At 35.5% G+C, this 19,899-nt stretch overlaps 1 protein-coding gene across 2 annotated transcripts in view; it reads right to left on the minus strand.

The window, feature by feature from the left end:
• Positions 1–18,020: 18,020 nt before the first annotated feature.
• LOC149814833 (Thioredoxin superfamily protein) overlaps positions 18,021–19,899 on the minus strand; it is a 56,515-nt gene continuing 54,636 nt past the window's right edge. For both annotated transcript variants that reach the window (XM_089989510.1, XM_089989509.1), the window contains 3 exons: positions 19,311–19,396; positions 19,114–19,223; positions 18,021–18,213 (listed from right to left, as the gene is read on the minus strand). In XM_089989510.1, the coding sequence (XP_089845636.1) occupies positions 18,151–18,213; positions 19,114–19,223; positions 19,311–19,396 (259 nt within the window). In that variant the 3' untranslated portion in view covers positions 18,021–18,150. The remainder of the gene's footprint in view (positions 18,214–19,113; positions 19,224–19,310; positions 19,397–19,899) is intronic.

The raw sequence follows: 19,899 nt of genomic DNA on the forward strand, positions 1-19,899 counted from the left end.
TCTTCCCGGCTAGAAGAGGGGGTTGAGAGTCTGCAGGCCCCAAATGTCTTGAGGTCGAACCACCCTAGTGCGATTTTGCGTAGCACAACACACTATCACATTGTCATATATTTGCTGACCTTGGTTAGGTCAGACAGATCCGGATCCAACTAGCATAACCTATATCCAATTTAGTTTCGATCGGCAAACCTCCTCAGCTCCCAACAAAGGCAAGAGAAGCTAACAACAACAAGGGCAGCAGCAACAATGATTTATTGTACTTCAAACGCGCCAACAAGCCCCCAAGTCATTCGTTGGCTTGACTTTTTTCTGTGAGATGGGCTGGTTATGTTGAAGTCATGAGGATCTGAACGTTGCAACCGCTGGCACAAACCAGGGATCGTACCACACAAACCCACTGCAAATTTCATTCTTGAATTTGAAGTACCATTTAGGTTGGTCCCAAAGTTTTGTCACTAGGAGTCACGTTCATGGCCGTTCACTGTAGGATGATCAAAAGAAGCAAAATGCTGTGCCTGATGATGCACCACGGTCCAGGCATGACACCCATAACCCACATATATATATATATATATATATATATATATATATATATATCAAGTTTTATCCCAACTACATGGGTCAGTGAGTGCTATTTCTTCATTTTTTGCCTATCTAAAGCTAAAACTTTGGTATTTTTACAATCTTTCATGTCACCTCTAAGTTTCTCCTTTCATGCCTTCAGTGGTTTTCCTTTTTACATGCGTCATGAAAGGTCTTTGTACATGTTCAAACCATTTTGAATGACACTTACTTTATCTTTTATCAGTCATACTATTAAGCGCATTTTAATTTGTTCATTTTTAATTTTATCCTTTCTTATAACCCCGACATTCATTTTAGCATACGCATCTATGCAACATGCACTAACAGTAGGCTTCATATAATAGTGTTGGTCTTATAGCAAGATTATAGAAACTTTCTTTCAATCGAAGAGGTACTCTTTTATTATATAACATGCAACTAGCATGTCTCTACTTAACCGTATTAGTGATATCTTCTTGAAATTCCTCATTTTTTTGTAATTGTAAAGGTACTCTTTTATTATATAACATGCAACTAGCATATCTTGTATTCTTATGACATTGCTCTCATTAGCTTTTGTACTAAACTTGAACTCTCTCTCTCTCTCTCTCTCTCTCTCTCTCTATATATATATATATATATATATATATATATATATAGTTTTTGTTCTACTAATTTGTAAACCATTTTTTTAGTATGCCCCTCCAAAGTTCAAGTTTTTTTTTTGTATAGTCCCTATCTTGATTAGCCAATATTATATCATTTATAAGAGCATACACTAAGGGACTTCAACCTGAATACAAGACATTATTTCATCCATAACTAAAGCAAAAAGGTACAAACTTAATACATACCCTAAAGTACTTCCCTAAGAGGGGAAGCACCAACTGAAGCGAAAAATGCTTGAACCCCACTGATCGGTACCAAAACTAGGAAAAGTTGTAAATTGAAATTGAAATTGAAATTAAGCAAAGTAAAGGAAATAACAACTAGGGTTTGTAGAATATCTGAACTAACTCTCCTCTCTCAAAAGAAAAAATAAATAATTTCTCAAAGTGGTGAAACTGGATCTGGACCATGAGAATATATCAAGATATGGATCACATGATGGATGCTATGCATAGGCTCGTTTAACCATGTTGGGCTTGGATCCGAGTAGGGAGGTGAAGACTAAATGCTCACTTCTTGTGCCCCTTCATCAACCTATTGGATCTACGCACAAGACGAATACTACAACTAGTCTCTACATTCATGAAAGAATCCACTTCGGGAACCAAATAAGTAGGCTTATGGTTCAAACCCAAAACTGTAGGGCCACCAGTATCATAGGTCCACTCTGCATCATTCTCCCGTAGCTAAAAAAAAGATTGGCTTTGACAAATCAATTGGATCATGGTAGAATAACAAATCAAAAACATTAAAGATTGGTGAGATATGCCAATCATCAGGCAGCTCAAGTAGATATGCATTGTTCCCTAATTTCTAGAGGATTCTAAATGGGCCATATTTACGTCAACTCAATTTTTTGTATGTCCCTGTAGGAAACTGTTCTTGTCATAAGTAAACCATGGTTAAATTACTGACCTCAAAACTAACATGTCATCAACCCTTATCCACATGGGATTTCTATTGAGCATAACTCTCCTCGAGTTTCGTTTTAACCTAAGAGTGAATCTCCTACATGTAACCAACAATGTCTTAAGTCATAGGCACAGTCTAGGCAAAGGAGCCAAATCCATAATATGGGTGGGGGAACACCCATAAATAATTTAGAAGGGTGACATTTCAATGGACCGGTTGATAGCATTATTGTAGGCAAATTTGGCTTATGGTAAAACAAGATCCCAAGTTTTAATATGGTTCCCTACTAAGTGTCAAAGCAAATTACCTAGAGTGTGATTAATAACCTTAGTTTGTCTATCAGTATGAAGATGATGTGCACTATTAAACTGAAGCTTAGTTTTTAAAAGGGTCCAAAAAGACTTTTAAAAGTGATCCACAAACCTAGTATCACGATCAGAGGTAATAATGTGAGAAAGTCCATGATAATGGGTCACTTTCTTAAAATAATAAGCGGCAACTAAAAAAACATCAATGGTCTGTTTATATAGAATGAAAACTGTCATTTTAGAAAATCGATCAATATAAAGAATCGAATCAAAACCCCCTCACAGTCCTAAGTAACCCAAGAATGAAATCCATGGACACATGCTCCCAAAGCCTATCAGAGATGGGAAGAGGAGTATACAAGCATGTGTTTTGCTTATTCCCTTTTGTTGTCTGACAAACATGACAAGATTTAATCAACCTAATGACATCATGCCTCATTGTATGCCAATAATATATTTCTTCTAAAAGGGAAAAAGTTTCTAACCAAGATGATCAGCAAACTCTGCAATAACTGTAATTTTTAAATGTTAATAAATTCATTATATGAAATCTATGGATCTTGAATTGGATCTAGACATGATCCAAAATCTAGAAGGATCTAAATCTTTTATCAGATCTGGATACTAATTCAAACCCATATATAAAAATAAAATGAATCTTTTAATGGATTAGGATATTATCCAAATAGATATTTTTAACAAATCTAGATATTTATCCAGATCTATATTTTAGGAATATACTTATAAATATTTAAATTGATCACGAGAAAAATAGTACAATTTTAGGTGCTTAATATGAAATACTAAAAAATATCAGATTTATGTTAGAAATTTATATAAAAATAATAAAAAAAATAAAAAAAATAAAAAAATAAAAAATATCATATTTTGACTAATGGCTGACAGCCAACCTTAAACCTCCTTTTCTAGAGGTGACACATCATTGGGCTATAAATACCCCCTCTAGAGTGTCTCTCTCTCTCTAAAAAAAAATCCAGAAGCACTATCTTTTTTAAGATAGATTTGAGATCCTATTGCGGAAACACTACTAAAATTGCCATATTCAAACGTGAATTTAAGAACGCACTACATGCCAAAATTTCTAAAACAAGGTATGTACCTGTAGAACTCATTTGGGCCTTCATATAAATTTATAGAATCTCTTAGCTCTCTTCTGAACCCTTAGGATTACTTTTATAGACCAAAATACAATAATTATGGTTAAATTATACTCCTATATAAGGGAGGTTCCGTCAAAAATTTTAAAATTACTTTTGGGTTTTTCATACTAAAATAAGGAGGGTTCTGTCAAAATTTTTAGAATGAATTTTTTATTTTTCATACTAATATAGGGAAGGTAATGTTAATTTTTTTTAAATAAATTATGAATTTTTTAAATTAAAATAAGTTAGGTAATATTCAAATTTCAATAAATTGATGGGTATTATTGCTAAAAAATAGAGTATAAATTTTTAAAATAATTTTTTAAACTACAATCTGAAATAGGGCAGATACTTCTTGATATTTTAAAAAATCTCAAAATGGAGAAAATAAATCTCAAAATGATTTGTATGATTTTATTTAAGTTATTATTTAATTTTTAAAACTTATTATGATATATTATGAATGATATAAAATAAAATCGTAGGCTTGAGGTTTTGGCACTATTTTCTTAATATAATTAAAAATATCTAGCACTCTCAAATTAATTAAATAATTTCTTAAGACTTTTATATAATATGTATGCTAAGATTAGTATATGTGCGTAAGATTGTGGTTAAGCCATGAGTGTTAATCTAAAACTCTAAAATTCTTCTTAGATCTATTCATGATTAAAAAAGCATAATATGATACGTTGAATTATGTTGATATAAATGTTGTATTATTTTTTATAATCATTTATGTTTAAATGATTTGAAATGTATATTGTAATGCATAAATGTGTGATAAAGTAACTGTATACTTCAATTGTAAATTTATGCTATTTGTATTACAAACATGGTGCATATTACATAGCATAAAAAAATGGATATTGGCTCAAAAAGTGCAACTTATTATAAATTTTGGGCATGTTGCATTTATTGTGAAAATGGCATGCATTTGGAAAATGTTTTTAGAATTATAAGAAAAGTTGCACTAATAATTTTGGAGCTTGTCACATTAAGAAATTATGGACAAGTGAGTCGGTCAAGTGTAAACCAGCATCAACACCAATCTCGTGAATTTTTCAGTAGTCTCTATAAGGGGTAATTCGCAACACTAGGTAGTCGGGACAAATTTTCTTGTGAAGATGAAAATCCAAGATTCACGATCCCTGTGAAGATCAAAATCCAAAATCGAGAAATCTAAAGGACAATGGATCATTTCCCTAAACTATAGTGGATTAGGAAGATTTTCGGGCTCGGCTAAAAGAAGCTAGTAATCTAACCATATACATGTGTTTAGCAGTTGTACTGCGATCATATCCAGTTGCGAGTGTAACGACCTTGATTTATAACTTGATTTTTCTCATAAATTTTTTCTTTAAACAACAGAATATACAAATTGGGATTATCACAGTTACTGTATCAAACCATATGCTTAACTAAATTATAGAAATCAAAGTATATCAACATCAATTGAATTGAATTAAAATAAATTTCATAGTATTCATTTATCCAGTTGCGAAATCATTCCTAAAATCCAATGTCCAAGCCAACCAAACCCTCAAAAATACAAGAAACCAAAACCACCACCTCGATAGGCAGTGTGTAAAGTCCGTGAACAGTTAAACAACATAGTATCACTCGGCCTCCTCATAACCTAAAAAATTTTCAAGTAAAGGGGTCCAACAACCCAAGTCTGAATAGACAATAACATACTTGCATAATGTACGATATCAAAATACATTCAAACATAGCCTCAGATATATCAATCATGTCATACACATCTTAGCAGACTATAGGATAAAAATCATACTAATAATAAAATAACATATCAGTTATACGCACATCCATTCATGTTAAGTTTTGCATCAACATAATAAATTATGCATATGCATGAATATTTACAAAATACATGAACATATATAATATGCATGAACTTACAATTTCAGTGTTGTGAATTCTTCATGCATGAATAACTTCTTATCTTCACTTATTATTTTCTGTTTAAATGATGCATGTCATGTTCTATCTATATGCAATTCAAAATCTTATTTTACTTGTCAATATATGTCTATGGGTATAACACAAACTCTCCCGGATGGAGATACGACCCAGGTTTGTACTTTCAAAAAAAATTGTCTTATTAACCTGCGTGATGCCCCAATTGTGCATACTCTGGAGAGGAAGTATAATTTTATAGAGAGAGTTTCAACTCTTGCAATCCCGATATATCAGATTTTCCTCATGGGTCGTACCTACCACACTGTAGACAAATCATGGTGGTTTCCCCTATTACTGATCCTATGGATGGGGGACAAAAGTAATCTTTTGTGCTAAGCCAAATATCTCACAAAACCATTAGTATCATGCTTACTCTCTCAATAAGCCCTAAGATAATTAATTTTATTTTGATTTTTTTAATTAATACTCTTGTTAATCGTGTCAATGCAAACATGTAACCACATTTAGGGTTCAAATGCAATAATATTCATGGCACTCTATGCATACTTTTGATTAGTTTCTATCATAAAATCAATACAATAATGCAATCATTATATATTTACACAGTCAAGGTAAGCTAATCATTGATATTTATGCATGCTCAATTCAATCAATAATGAAATGAATTCATTTAACATGCATATCAATCCAATATCTCATTTAAGCATCAACAAACATGCACCAAAAAGTAAAATACAACTAAGTATTAACACATGTCATACTGTGCAGTTGAGATCCCTGTTAACCCTATTTTGGAAAATCCACCAAAAATCATAGGTACCGAATTTAACTCTCGAAATTTTAATGAGATTACCTATCATCTTAGGAACACAGTCTAATAAACGGAATTGCAAAATTTGTTGTAATAAAATCAGAAAAATTTGGGGACTAAACCCTCTTCAAAAAATATATTAGACAGAACCTGTTAACTGTAGAAATTTAATCCGGTTTGAGAAATTTCTCAAGATTTACAAAAAAATCTTTTAACAAAATCTTTTTTTAAAGAATGGTTATATATATATTACCTTTCACCCAGATTTTTCATAATTTATTTTGATTAGGGTTTTAGAGCTTTCAAAATCTTTAGTCAAAATAGTCCTGCTGACAGGGCAGAAAATCTACGTTTTGTTGCAATAGATGTTTCGGCCTCTAAACTGAACCAAATGAGACGAAACAAGATTCTAAATTCATGCTATGGATGTGTAAAACACTTAAATATTTTTATTTTTATTTATTGACCTCATTTTTATAGAGATGTCAATTTTTGTTTGAGACTGGTTGGAACAAAAAAATAAGATAGAAGAACCAAGATCCAAACTCATGCAAGATCTATTAAGCAAGAACTAGAAACATGGTTAAACTCATACAATCATGATTTTTAGATGTTCTAAACACATTTACAACACATCTTTGATCATATTTAGGCTAATATTGTTAAAATATTAACAAACATAATCTAAAATTCATAAAACCCTTATATAATATCTCAAATATGATTTTATCTATGCAAGAATCACAAGAGACATAAAAATAACATGGAATCATGAATTATTTATTCAATAACATGTGTAATCATGCTACACATGTCATAATCTACCATATATGATCAGATTAATTTTTTTATAATAAAACAACAAAATCCTAAAACGTTTTTGGCAAAACCTTGTTCAAAATGATTTTTGCATTTTTTTAACCAAGATCTATGCAAGAGACATAGTTATAGCATTAAGAACAATGAAAAAATACTCAAAAATGTGCTTATACATTTATTATTCATGTTGAACAATCAAATAAAATACAGATCTATCTATTCATATGATTTTTGCATTTTAGGGTTTCAAAACTAGTCTTTTCCAAATCATTTTCTCAAAATTGATCTTTCAAAACACCATTTTGGGTTTTCAAAAATCTTTTTCATATAGATCTAATAGCCATAGATATTCTAGGCATAGATTACATGAATATTCAAGCCTTGGATCAAAAAGAGGGTATGCTAATGTATCCCAAAACTGAACATCATAAAAGTAGATATTACCTGCCACACCATGGACTCAGATCACTTGTCTCACCCCCTTTTTTGGAGTCTGCGCCTAGCGCACACTCATCAACTGTAGAAAAGGCTACTTAAGCTTGAGGTGAGATTTGGTTTTTATTTTTGTTCGTATTTCATTTATTTTGTGCATTTTTTAAGTTTTGATAATTCTAATGTTCGTATGTTATTTGTTTTCATGTTTTTTTTTTCGAGTTTTGGTGGCTCCCGCATACGAGGTACGAATCTCTGCAATGTCATCATTCCAAAAATAAAGATCAAGGGTTCCTGGTTCGGCCAATCCTTGCTCATCAAAGAAAAAAAGGCACTTTACCTTAAAGAATGGCTCACGCACTCTCTCAAAGTTTGAATTTGATTTCATATTCATTTAAAAATATATATATTTTAGTGAAAACCCCCTTTTTTCAAAATTCATGAGGGATCCACAGTAGTGGTTGCAACAGTCCGCAAAATGTGTACACCTTTTTTAACTAAATAGTCCTACATTTGTGAACATCCTCCTACCTATGCCCCTTATACAATTTTAGTAAAAGGAGTTCGCACATTTTGGGAACCTTTGCAACTCATGGTTGCAAATATCGTACTGCATGCATTTGCGAATATCATGACATATTAGGCAAAGGGCCTCATGCTTGGTATTTTCAAAAGTACCGCTAAAGGTAAAAAAATCTTTAGTGATACTTTGTCGCTAAAGCCTTTATGAGAAAATTCACATATTTAAAAGTCAATTCGTATATTTGGATATTTGGGGGAGGTTTGCATATCTTGAGAAAATTCGCTTGTGCGAAGGATAAAAAGGTTATTTTACAGCCAAAAAATTTTGAATTTGAACATCGAGTGGATTTTGAAAATTATAGGCAGTTTTAGAAAATGTGTCATTTTCTCTTTAAAAATCTATGGTTCTAAAGGTTTAAAAATTTTCTGCATTATAAATCCTACCTATACATCTAAAGTGTTTGATCCAAGAGTCTATTTATAGTTTTTTTTACCATCAAAATCGCATCCATATATACAGTCAATTTTTTTCAAAAACATCATTTTTATATAATGAATAACCCTAGCCGAGAATCAAGTGACTTAATGGGCAGACTTTCAATGAGGTAAACCCCAAGTGGGGCCACCAACACCCAAGCCCTTACAAAGCGCACTAGTTAAAGGCACCCACACACCCAGTGGGAGTCGAACTTGGAACGCAAGAGACAGCACCTTCTTCCAGGCCCACTGCCATTCAGGCAACCTGGTTCTCGATCGGCAGCCATTTAGTGGTGGGTGGACCACTAACATAAGAATTTGAATGGGAGGACGGGTGGATGGAACACATCCCTCTAAAATCAGCACCATCTACAATCTGTAGAATGTGGATGGTGCTGATTTTAGAGTTTTCAAGCAATATAAATCACATCGGTATGGTCAGATTTTATAGAAAAATTTGAAAAGACCATCCACAATGTATGGATGGTAGGAGAAACCAATCACTGTTTATAGAGAAATTGGTTCCTCTTACCGTCTATACGGTGTGGACAGTGCTGGTTTTCTATTTTTCAAGTTATGCTATGCAAAATTCAAGATTGACGATTTGTTAGGAACGGCCTCATGAATTTGTATTTTTTCATTAAAAATATTATTATTCCTACTAATCAAATCATGTAGAACACATCTGCACCAAAAAGAATAATTGAGAAAGTGAAACATTTTAAAAATTAAGACCGCCTATACTAATGGTCAATAGGAAGAATCAATCACTATATATATATATATATATATATAGGAAAATTGATAGCTGTGAAATGCTTAGGTACAAAAACCGTGGTCAATCATGTTGCCGTCCATAACGCACGTTGATGAACGGTCATGTGCAAAAAAAAAATAGCATCAAAATGATGAGTTTTTTCACCAAAGGGGCAGGTGACAAAATTGTCACCACTAATTATCAATAGAGCATTAGCGGCGATTTTTGTCATTGCTAATGCTCATTTTTTTGCTCAAAGCATTAGCGTGACAATTTTGTCGCAGCTAATGTCACTTTGGTGGATAAACTCGTCAAAAACGTGATTTTTTGTTTTGTTTTGCGCTGGCCGTCCAACGCGCATGATAGATGGTAGGCGTGTTTGAGCATGAATTTAGTACCTATGAATTTCACAGCTACCAATCACTCTATGTATATATAAGGCCTCTCTTATTTAGCACTAGGTGATAGCCTCGTCCAAGAAGGCACTTATAGCTAATATAAATCCTATTGCTAGGCTGAAAGCATTCAAATCTTCAAACTGCAAAAATACCCTGTTTGTTGGAAACTATGCATGTGACTCTTTCACTTTTGCTAGGCTACAAAGTGGGGGAAAGATCAGGTGCAATATGATTGCACAAATACATATTGCACAAATATTTGTGCTTTAAGCACTTGATCACCCTCCATCTTGGGGACAGAGCCTGTCAGTTGTGAGGCCCAAGGCCTGATGGAGGGCAATCGGGTGCTTAATGCACAAATATTTGTGCAATCATATTGCACCCGATTCGGACTTCTACTTCGGGATATTCCTAATGTCATTTGAGCCCTAGCCCTAAGAATCTTCCATTTCATCTATCACAATCAGCCTTGTGACACTGGTGATAGGATAGTTGAAAAGCAATGGCACATGCACAACTTGGGCTTTATCAGTTGCTAAGAGCCTGTTTGTTTCATTCCCATGCAAGAGAAGAGTCTTTCATGGGGGCATGGATTTCTGAACAATTCTGAAAGCTCAAATTTCTCATGAAACTCCTTTCATATGATGCGGGGAGGAATGAAAGAATTTACGCATGCAAAGAGGATGGTGATGAGAAAAAACTGGCACCCACTTACACCCCCAAGGTACTTTTTCTCTTATCTTTCTTGGGTGTTTGTGAGGGAAGGAATGCCGCATTTTCCCCTGAGAACTACATGAAATGAACGGGCCCTAAAACTTTCCAGATCATCACTTCAAATTCATCAAGAAACAGAAAACCCATTTACATCCACTTACCCCAATGAGAATCCAAGACTCCAACCTTGTCAAGTGCAGGTGGGTTCGGTCTGGACATTAACAGGCATGAATAAGTCTGACCTAATAGGATAGATCCTTTTTTCCCCAAGAAGATGCACATGAAGTGGTCAGAATGCCGTCTAGCCCGACCCTCCCCTCATTTGGTACCATAGGTCGCACTTGGCACCTCAGACCCTGAATCTGAGATTCCCCATTTACTGACGGGTTGGATATATATATATATATATATATATATATATATATATGTGTGTGTGTGTGTGTGTGTGTGTGTGGTGTGAGCCCAACACCGGGTCCGACCTCAAACCCGTTGTCCAGCGATTGCCCCCCTAACTGAACAAGGATAAATTAATCTAGTCAAGGACGAAGAAAAACTTTACCCGAATTGGAGTGTAACAAACAAAAAAAAAAAGGTTTTCTCAAACCCAGACATCATTAGCTGTTGATCCGAATCGAATATGATTTTACATGTGAATGGTCTAATCAGGTTCAAAACTCTTTATTGTATCTAACTAATTGGATTTTAGTTTAATCAGATAACCAAACAAAACTCAACGGTTGGCACTCCTACGTTCATGGAATCACTTGGATCAGGGTCCAACTGGCCACCCTTTTTTTTTTCTTTCCCTCTTTCTTACTTTTGTTCTTCCATGTAAAACCTGGATGGGGTCCAACCAGGACCGTTTTGCTTTGAAATTTATCTATTCGAGGCTTGAATCTAGTTTTAGTTAGGGCTCTCAAGGGCTGAGCGTCCGAGCCACTTGGGTGTACCAAAATCCACCAAACAAGACAGTCAGGTACAGATCATATGAATGTATTATGTAGATGTATTTTTACTTAAAATACGTGTGAAATACCTGGGATATATATTTGCTACGATTGCACCCACAATCGATTTAGCAAAACTTTTTTTTTTTTTTTTTGTTTTTCTTTGGTAATCTATCGACATAGACGTGAGCTGCATGATCACAAGTTAATAGGGGTGGCAATCGTGTCAGGTTGGCGGGTCAGCATACCTCAACCCGAACCCGACCCGTTTAATAAACGGGTAACCCGACACGACCTGCCAACCCATTTAATAAATGGGTTGGGTCGGGTAAACGGGTTCTCAGGTTCGCGGGTCGGGTTGGTGGGTCGACGGGTTGGCGGGTCGGGTTGGTAGACGGGTTGGCGGGTTGACCCACCTGCCTAACCCGTTTATTAACCGGGTCAGCCGGGTTGGCGGGTTGGCATACCCCCAACCCGAACCCGACCTGTTTAATAAACGGGTTACGCGGGTCGACCCGTTTATTAAACGGGTTGGCTTAAGCCCAACCCGAACCCGCCTAAGAGGCGGGTTGGCCGTCGTGTCAGGTTTTGCCACCCCTACAAGTTAATATATCGGCAATTTATTGTTTGCCACCCATATTGCATATCGGCTATATATAGCTTATATATCGTTACCTTTTTTTTTGAGAGAGAGAATGGTAATACCATTAATCCAGAAAAAACAGTCTCGGAGATGGAGATATCACATCTCAAACAGAAAAAGCTGTAAATATACAAATATAGAAAAATACCCCAAACCTGTCGATCAAGCAACAGTCCTATTGACCCCCAACCAATCAGGTTGATTGTCCGGCCATTTTAGAAGAACGGGATCTTTTATCTCCCACCTTAGCTGATAAATAATGTTTTCCATATCTCTTTCTCTTGCCTTGAATATCTGTTGATTACGTTCAAGCCAAATGAGCCTCCAAGATCCATGCACGCCATATAAAAATCCACCAGGAACCTTTTGAGTGCATGTGGTGCGCAATCAACACCTCACGCGGGAATGAAACGCTATCCCAATCCATGAAGACATCATGCCAAGCTCGATGTGGCAGTTTTCAGAAAAAAAAGACAGCTCCAAAATAAGTGTGGTGTGAGACTCTTCTTATATAAACCCATGTGAACTTAGATAAAGACAAAAAATGCAAAAGTATTCTTTTCATAAGGCAATTTCCATTGCAGTATGAGAAAAATAAAAAATAAAAAAAGGTAAATAGAGTGCAACCTGCAAAAGGTAAATAGAAAGGTGTGGCGTTTTCATGTCATTTCTTTTAAAAAAAAACTTGCTTTTTATATATTTTTAGGCTGTGTTTTTTTATCCTGTGCATAATTGTTTAGTTATACACTGTCTGTCCCAAGCCCTAATAACGGAGGAGGGTTGTGGTAGGCCAGTGACAGCCAGCGTAAAAACTTAGTCACACCCTATGAATATGAACCAATATGCGAATTTCGTTGGGGCATTCCCTACTAAGTGACGCTATGTACTCTATAGGGCTGGAGGCATTGATAAGTGGGCAAGGGTAGCTAGGACATTACCCAGAAGCGATGCGTCAAACCGGCGCTCGGGGGTGGGGTCAAATAGGCAAGGGTTTCCGCACTTTGTTGGACGGGTGAGGGGTGAAAAAGATAGTTCAAGACCATACAATTAGGTTAGCCACTTGGAACATAGGGTCTTTAACTGGTAAGTTGGTAGAGTTAGTAGATGTTATGTGTAGGAGAAAATTTGATATTTTATGTTACAAGAAACCAAATGGGTAGGTGAGAAAGCAAAAGTGATACAACCTTGGGGATATAAGATTTGGTATTCAGGAATACATAGGAATAGGAATAGAGTTGGGATTGTTATTAGTCGTGAGTTTATAGATAATGTAGTTGAGGTCTGTAGGAAAGGGGATAGGATTATACTTATTAGATTAGTAGTAGGTACGGATATTATTAATTTTATTAGTGTTTATACACCTCAAGTCGGCTTAGACGATTCCATCAAGCATCAATTTTGGGAAGATTTAGACGGAGTAGTACAAGGGATATCTCATGGAGAAAAGATTTTCATCGGCGGAGACCTTAATGGACATGTAGGCATTAGTAGGGATGGATTTGAGAGTATCCATGGAGGCTATGGTATAGAAGAAAGAAACGTGGAGAAATGATTTTAGATTTTGGTTTGTTCTATGATTTGATCTTAGCCAACACGTGGTTTAGGAAGAGGGAGTCTCACCTAGTAACATTTAAAAGCGGGGTTAATAAGAGTCATATAGTTTTTTTTCCTACTCAGAAAGAGAGATAGGGGTTGTTGCATCGATTGTAAGGTTATATCGGGAGAAAGTGTAGCTACATAGCATAGAGTCTTAATTTTAGATCTTAAAATTAGAAAATGCCACAAAAGGGATAGACATAGGAAAGATCCTAGAATTAAGTGGTGGTTACTGAAAGGAGCTAAACAAAGAATGTGTGTAGAACAGGTAGCTAAGGAAGCTAATTGGTGTCTCAAGGAGGATGCAGAATCAATGTAGAATAAGATAGCGGGTTGCATGCGAAAGGTAGCGAAGGAGGTTTTGGGTGAGTGTAAAGGCGGTGTACCGCTAGGTAAGGATACATCATGGTGGAACGAAGATATCAAATTAGCTATTAAGGTTAAAAGAGGGTGTTATAGAAATCTAAGTAAGAGTCGTGATAATGAGAATTTGGAGAAGTATATGGTAGCAAAGAAGAAAACCAAAAAAGTAGTTCGAAACGCGAGGGATAAGGTATATAAGGAGGTCTATGACAAGTTGGATACCAAGGAAAGCGAAAAAGATATTTATAGGCTTACAAAGATGAGAGATATGAAATCGAGGGATCTGGGTATGGTTAGATGTATCAAAGATAAAACACAAAGGGTTTTAGTTAAAGATGAGGAGATTAAGGAGAGATGGAAAGATTATTTTGATAAGCTATTTAATGGAAGGCATGCCCAGGATCTTGGAAGTACCTTTTCATGAGATAAATCGTGACTTCATGCCCAAGATTCAAAAGAAAGAAATTGCAAAGGCTTTGAAGAAAATACAATACAGAAAGGCAGTTGGCCCGGATGGTATACCTATCGAGGCTTGGAAATGCTTAGGTGAGAAAGGTTTAGTATGGTTGGCAAAGCTTTTTAACAAGATTTGGCGGACAAATAAGATGCCTAATGAGTTGAGGAAGAGTACTTTGGTGCCTCTCTATAAGAATAAGGGTGACACACAAGATTGCACAAACTATCGTGGTATAAAACTCATGAGTCATACTATGAAACTTTGGGAGAGGGTGATTGAGTATAGGTTGAGGAAGGTTGCCATGATATCGGAGAATCAATTTGGTTTTATGCCTCGAAGATCAACTATGGAAGCTATACATCTTCTTAAACAACTTATTGAGAGATATAGAGAGGGGAACAAAGATTTGCATATGGTTTTTATTGATTTGGAGAAGGCATACGATAGAGTACTTAGGGATGTTCTCTGATGGACAATGATGAAGAAAGGTATCTCTCTCAAGTACATTAGTATAATTAAAGATATGTACGAAGGAGTAGTAACCAATGTTTGCACTTGTGGAGGGGTGACAAACAATTTTCCTATAATGGTTGGGTTACATCAAGGATCTGCATTAAGCCCTTTCCTTTTTGCTATAGTGTTAGATGAACTTACGATATCAATTCAAGAAAATGTGCCCTGGTGTATGTTGTTTGTTGGTGATATTGTTTTGATTGATGAGTCTAGAGTTGGGGTTAATGCTAAGTTAGAATTATGGAGACAGACTTTGGAAGCAAGAGGTTTTACGTTGAGTAAGAGTAAGACAGAATATATGGAATGTTGGTTTAGTAAGCAACGAGGTAGTGATGAGAGTGTAGTGAAGCTTGGTGAGAAAGAAATAGCGGTGGATGACTGTTTCAAATATTTGGGATCTATCATTCAAAAGAATAGAGAAATTGATGGAGATGTAAATCATAGGATTAAGGTTGGGTGGATGAAATGAAAAAGTGCAACTGGAGTGTTGTGCGATTGTAGAATGCCATTGCGGTTGAAGGGAAAGTTTTATAGGATGACAATTAGACCCGCTTTATTATATGGTACGGAATGTTGGGCTGCCAAGAGACATCATTTTCAAAAAATGAGTGTAACTTAGATGTGTATGCTTCGATGGATGTGTGGAAAGACACTAAAAGATAAGATTCGGAACGGGAAAATACGTAAGAAGGTAGGCGTTGCACCCATTAAAAATAAGATGAGTGAGAATTGTTTGCGATGGTTTGGGCATATTCGGTGAAGGCCTAATGATGCTCCTGTTAGAAGGATGGAGAAATGGAAAAATATATTAGCTAAAAGAGGTCGGGGTAGGCCTAAGAAGACTTGGATGGAGATGATAAGAAAGGATATGAAGGCTTTGAACCTCACCGAGGACATGACATTGGATAGAAATGATTGGAGGAGAAGGATTCATGTGGAGGACCCAAAATGATTTTCTTTTTGGTTCATATCGCCGACCCCAAGTTGTTGTTGAGAGTGCAACCTGCAAAGATTTGCACATAAATACCTTAAAAATCAGTTTCTACGTAAACCCACATCATTTTGGAAGATAAAATCAGGAAAAAGAACAAAAGAAAGGAAAATATCGAGGTTTTTACTCAGAACTTATAGTGATATATCGCAATACCTGTTTTTTTTTTGCTGTTTTTTTAGAATTTATAGGTTCTGAAAGCAAATGGTGATATATCGCTATAGATAGACTATATTGTTATCATGGATATACATACTTTGTTTGGTAAGAATCGGCTTTTAGACTGCCATAATATGACGAGAATACAGGTCCTTTTTACAAATGCAAAATGAATGGCTACACCAAATTTTTTCGACTAAAAAAAATATAATGTGTTTTCGTTGAAACAACACGATTCAAGGAGTACCATCGGGGTCTCCGTTTGTCTGGCATGAGCAGTTAGTGCATGTCACCTTGTGTTGGACGTTGCAAGTTCGAACCCCAAATGGTATGGTTGTATAACTGGTAAGGGTCGGACTAACCCCACTTTCACTGTTGAAAAAAAAAATGACTCAAGTAGTCGATTCCCACTAAAATCGGCTATGCTGAACATTTCCCAAGTTAGATTGAGTCAAAAATGACTTTGCACCGTGAGATCCCAACTAGATTGTAGGTATACACCCACAATACTTGGGTAAGTTGGAGGCTGATGGTCAAACAAACCTGCAAGCGTTAATAAATATGAACCAAGAACCTATTACACAAACTGGTAAATCTTCAATGGCACACCAAGGAAAAAATGTAAATTTTTAAAAACTCATTTAAAGTTTTGGCCATAATCAAAATACATCTAAGTTTTGGACCATCCCAAGAACACGCCAAAATTTATGCTCCATTAATTAAAAAGTCATTTTCATCAATTTAACTTAGGTCGCCATTAACCAAAGTTGTGTTAATAAGATAACAGTTATCGATAAATCCTATATATTTTTTTGGATAATCTTTTAGAAATATGCCTATAGTTTTGGCAATAATAAAAAATACAATTAAGTTTTGGATATTGTTAGAATTTTTGGATCTCATGCCAGTATTAATAATATGGACCAGGCCTAATTGTAGTCATATTTATCTTACCCAGTTCTGAACAAGACCATCAACTCAGATATGGATAGGGATCATCTAGAACTAGGAGTCTAGGATGGAGTTTTCATTCATTTGCAGCCTACTAAAGTTGTAAAGTGGTTTTAATATTTCCTTGTTAAGCCTATGCTTTTGATTAGCAGACCGGACTGGGCTGGGCTGGTAACCAAGTGGTTTTGACGGACTTTAATATCATTTTTAGTATAAAATCACTACATAGGCCTTAAAAATTGGCTTTTTGCTTCATGAAAATTTTAAACGTCGATCTAAAAATGTGAAGATGACATGTTTTTTATTAATACCTAAAAGTTGGGTGTTTTCTAAAATGCTTTTGAGGATAAAAGGAAATTTCAGCATGCTCTGGATATTTTAAATTAACCATTAGAAAAAGTTAGGCAGCTTTTACCAATTTCTAAAACTTATCGTTCATATTTTAAGTGCCGCGTTCAGAATTTTTTCTAAAAAGTCAAAAGTGCCTTTTTCCAGAACACATTTTTGAAGGAGAAATGATAATAGCAACACATTTAAGATTTAACAGCAACTTTGATGGAAGTGGGATCTGAATTTCCTAAGAAAAACCAAAACGTAGGTATAATTTTTATTATCACCAAAAACTGTGTATATTCGAAAATCAGATCACGATGCAAAATTACTTTCATTCAAAGGTCGTTTCATACCAATATAAACAATGCATGTGAAATCCTAGATCGGCTTGCATATTAGAATATACTGCAGAAAATGTGGGACCTAAAGAAATAGCCGAATGTCCATTGTACAACAAAAGGTGAAGTGCCCTGATGGAGCTGCAGAATGCAAACCATAAAAGTTTTAGATAAGCCAGAATAATTCTGTTGGGAAACCAAGACAATTAATAGAAAGCATCGATAACAAAATTTGCTGCTGAAATATTGCTACATTTTTTTTGTTTATGTTGCATAATCAAATTATACAATCATCAACAACAAAAGAAGTTTAAAATCATAAAAGGTACAAAGAGCAAAGGTTTGGCACTGGATTGAACCTGTTGACGACTACTTGCTAGATGCATACTCAATAAGATGCCGATCAAGCTCAAAATATTTGCATAGTCGACTCTGCATCATCATAGTACAAGAACTTATCATGGTTGCTATACATTCTTTGCCAGGAAAACAAGTGAAATTGAAAATTATATAAGTATTTGTCATTGAGCAACAAACTGCACTCGATCCCCTAGACAGGAGAAAGTGGTTCCTGTGCACAAGCCTAAGCAAGTATGGGCTCTGGGGGCAGGGACCGGTCATGAAGTTTAACGCAGCTGAGCACCCAACCGTAAGTTCAGCAGGTTAACCCAGCACAGTTAGGTCACCGACACAGGTCCAGTTTCTCCAAATAAAATATAACAAAAAACAACAAGCAGCACTTCTTTTTCACTTATGGTATTGATGCCCCAAAAGATCCAGGATTATTATTACCATCCTTCAGGAAATTCTGGATTTTCAATGGCATGTGGATGAGCCTTTCTTGTGGCGAAAAAAAAAGGAGAAAAGGCAGAAACAGATGTATATGCATTTTCATCATTTCTGGGTAGGAAATTCAGAGGGCAAGAAAATCTAGATTTTTGGGTGCATCCTGATGTACACAAAAAGTTACCAGTAGCTGTAATCAGCTCAGAGGAACTAGGAATGCAACTACTATTGACTAAAAAACAAGTCTTTGGCCTCATGACAAGCACGGTTGATGCCACGTTCATGGCCTAGCTTACTAGCCAAGTGGACAGACCATGAGATACATCAGGTTGTGATCAACAACTTCAAAGAATCCCATGGGAAACCATGTAGGCCCTAGCGTCATTGCTGTATCACACACACATACACATGTGCATGCGTCTGCAGAGCATGTGCATGGCGCATGCAAACACAGATGCAAAAGCTGAAAACTGATAATAATGAGTGAAAAGGTTTATAATACTTAAAATGCGTATGAAGTGTTAGAACCTCTTCACATAAACAAACCTTCGTAATTACTGGTGAAAGTAACCTATATTCAGTCTCCATATCTGGAAAGCGAGCAATTTCAACTGCATTGTCAAATAATATGTATGTTGGAAGCTGACTTGTGCCCACTACAGGAATAGAATTTTGCCAAAGAAGAATTAGTACTGCAGGTATAATGCAGAAGAATAGTACTTCATATCATGCAAGCAACTTACCACCCAATGATATTCCAAATTTATCTGCAGCATTCGGGAAAAGCCCCAGGTCTACCACCCCAAAAGAAAGATTCTGATTTGAATACCTGGTAAAAGAGTGGAAAAAGAGTTACACCATACAATTTTAAGTTTGACCCTATGTCACACGGACACTCCATATTGCCCTCCATACCCGTGTCGACATGTGTGTCCCCTTATCGACACAGGTTGACAACTGTCTACCCTCCGTACATACAAGTTTGTATTCAATTTATAATTTATAATTTATAATTTATAATTTATAATTATATTTTCAGATTATAACTTTATTTTCAGTATATATTTTAGATATAGCATATATATTTAGATTATATTCAGTTTATTTTGAATTTATTTTGTATTTATGTGATATTTAATATATATATATATAGCCATGTCCCTGTACCCACATTTTTTGGAATTTCCATGTTGTACCCCTCCATACCCGTACCCCGCACCTGTACCCAGGTGACAGAGGTTTGACCAAAATATCATAGGTAGTTAAGAAATGAGTGTTGATATGCTGACAGCAAATAATTTGTAAGTCAGAGTAAAAATTGTGATTCTGCCA

The sequence above is a fragment of the Nuphar pumila genome, chromosome 15 (assembly GCF_984573655.1).
Source record: "Nuphar pumila chromosome 15, dmNupPumi1.hap1.1, whole genome shotgun sequence".
Classification (NCBI taxonomy): domain Eukaryota; kingdom Viridiplantae; phylum Streptophyta; class Magnoliopsida; order Nymphaeales; family Nymphaeaceae; genus Nuphar; species Nuphar pumila.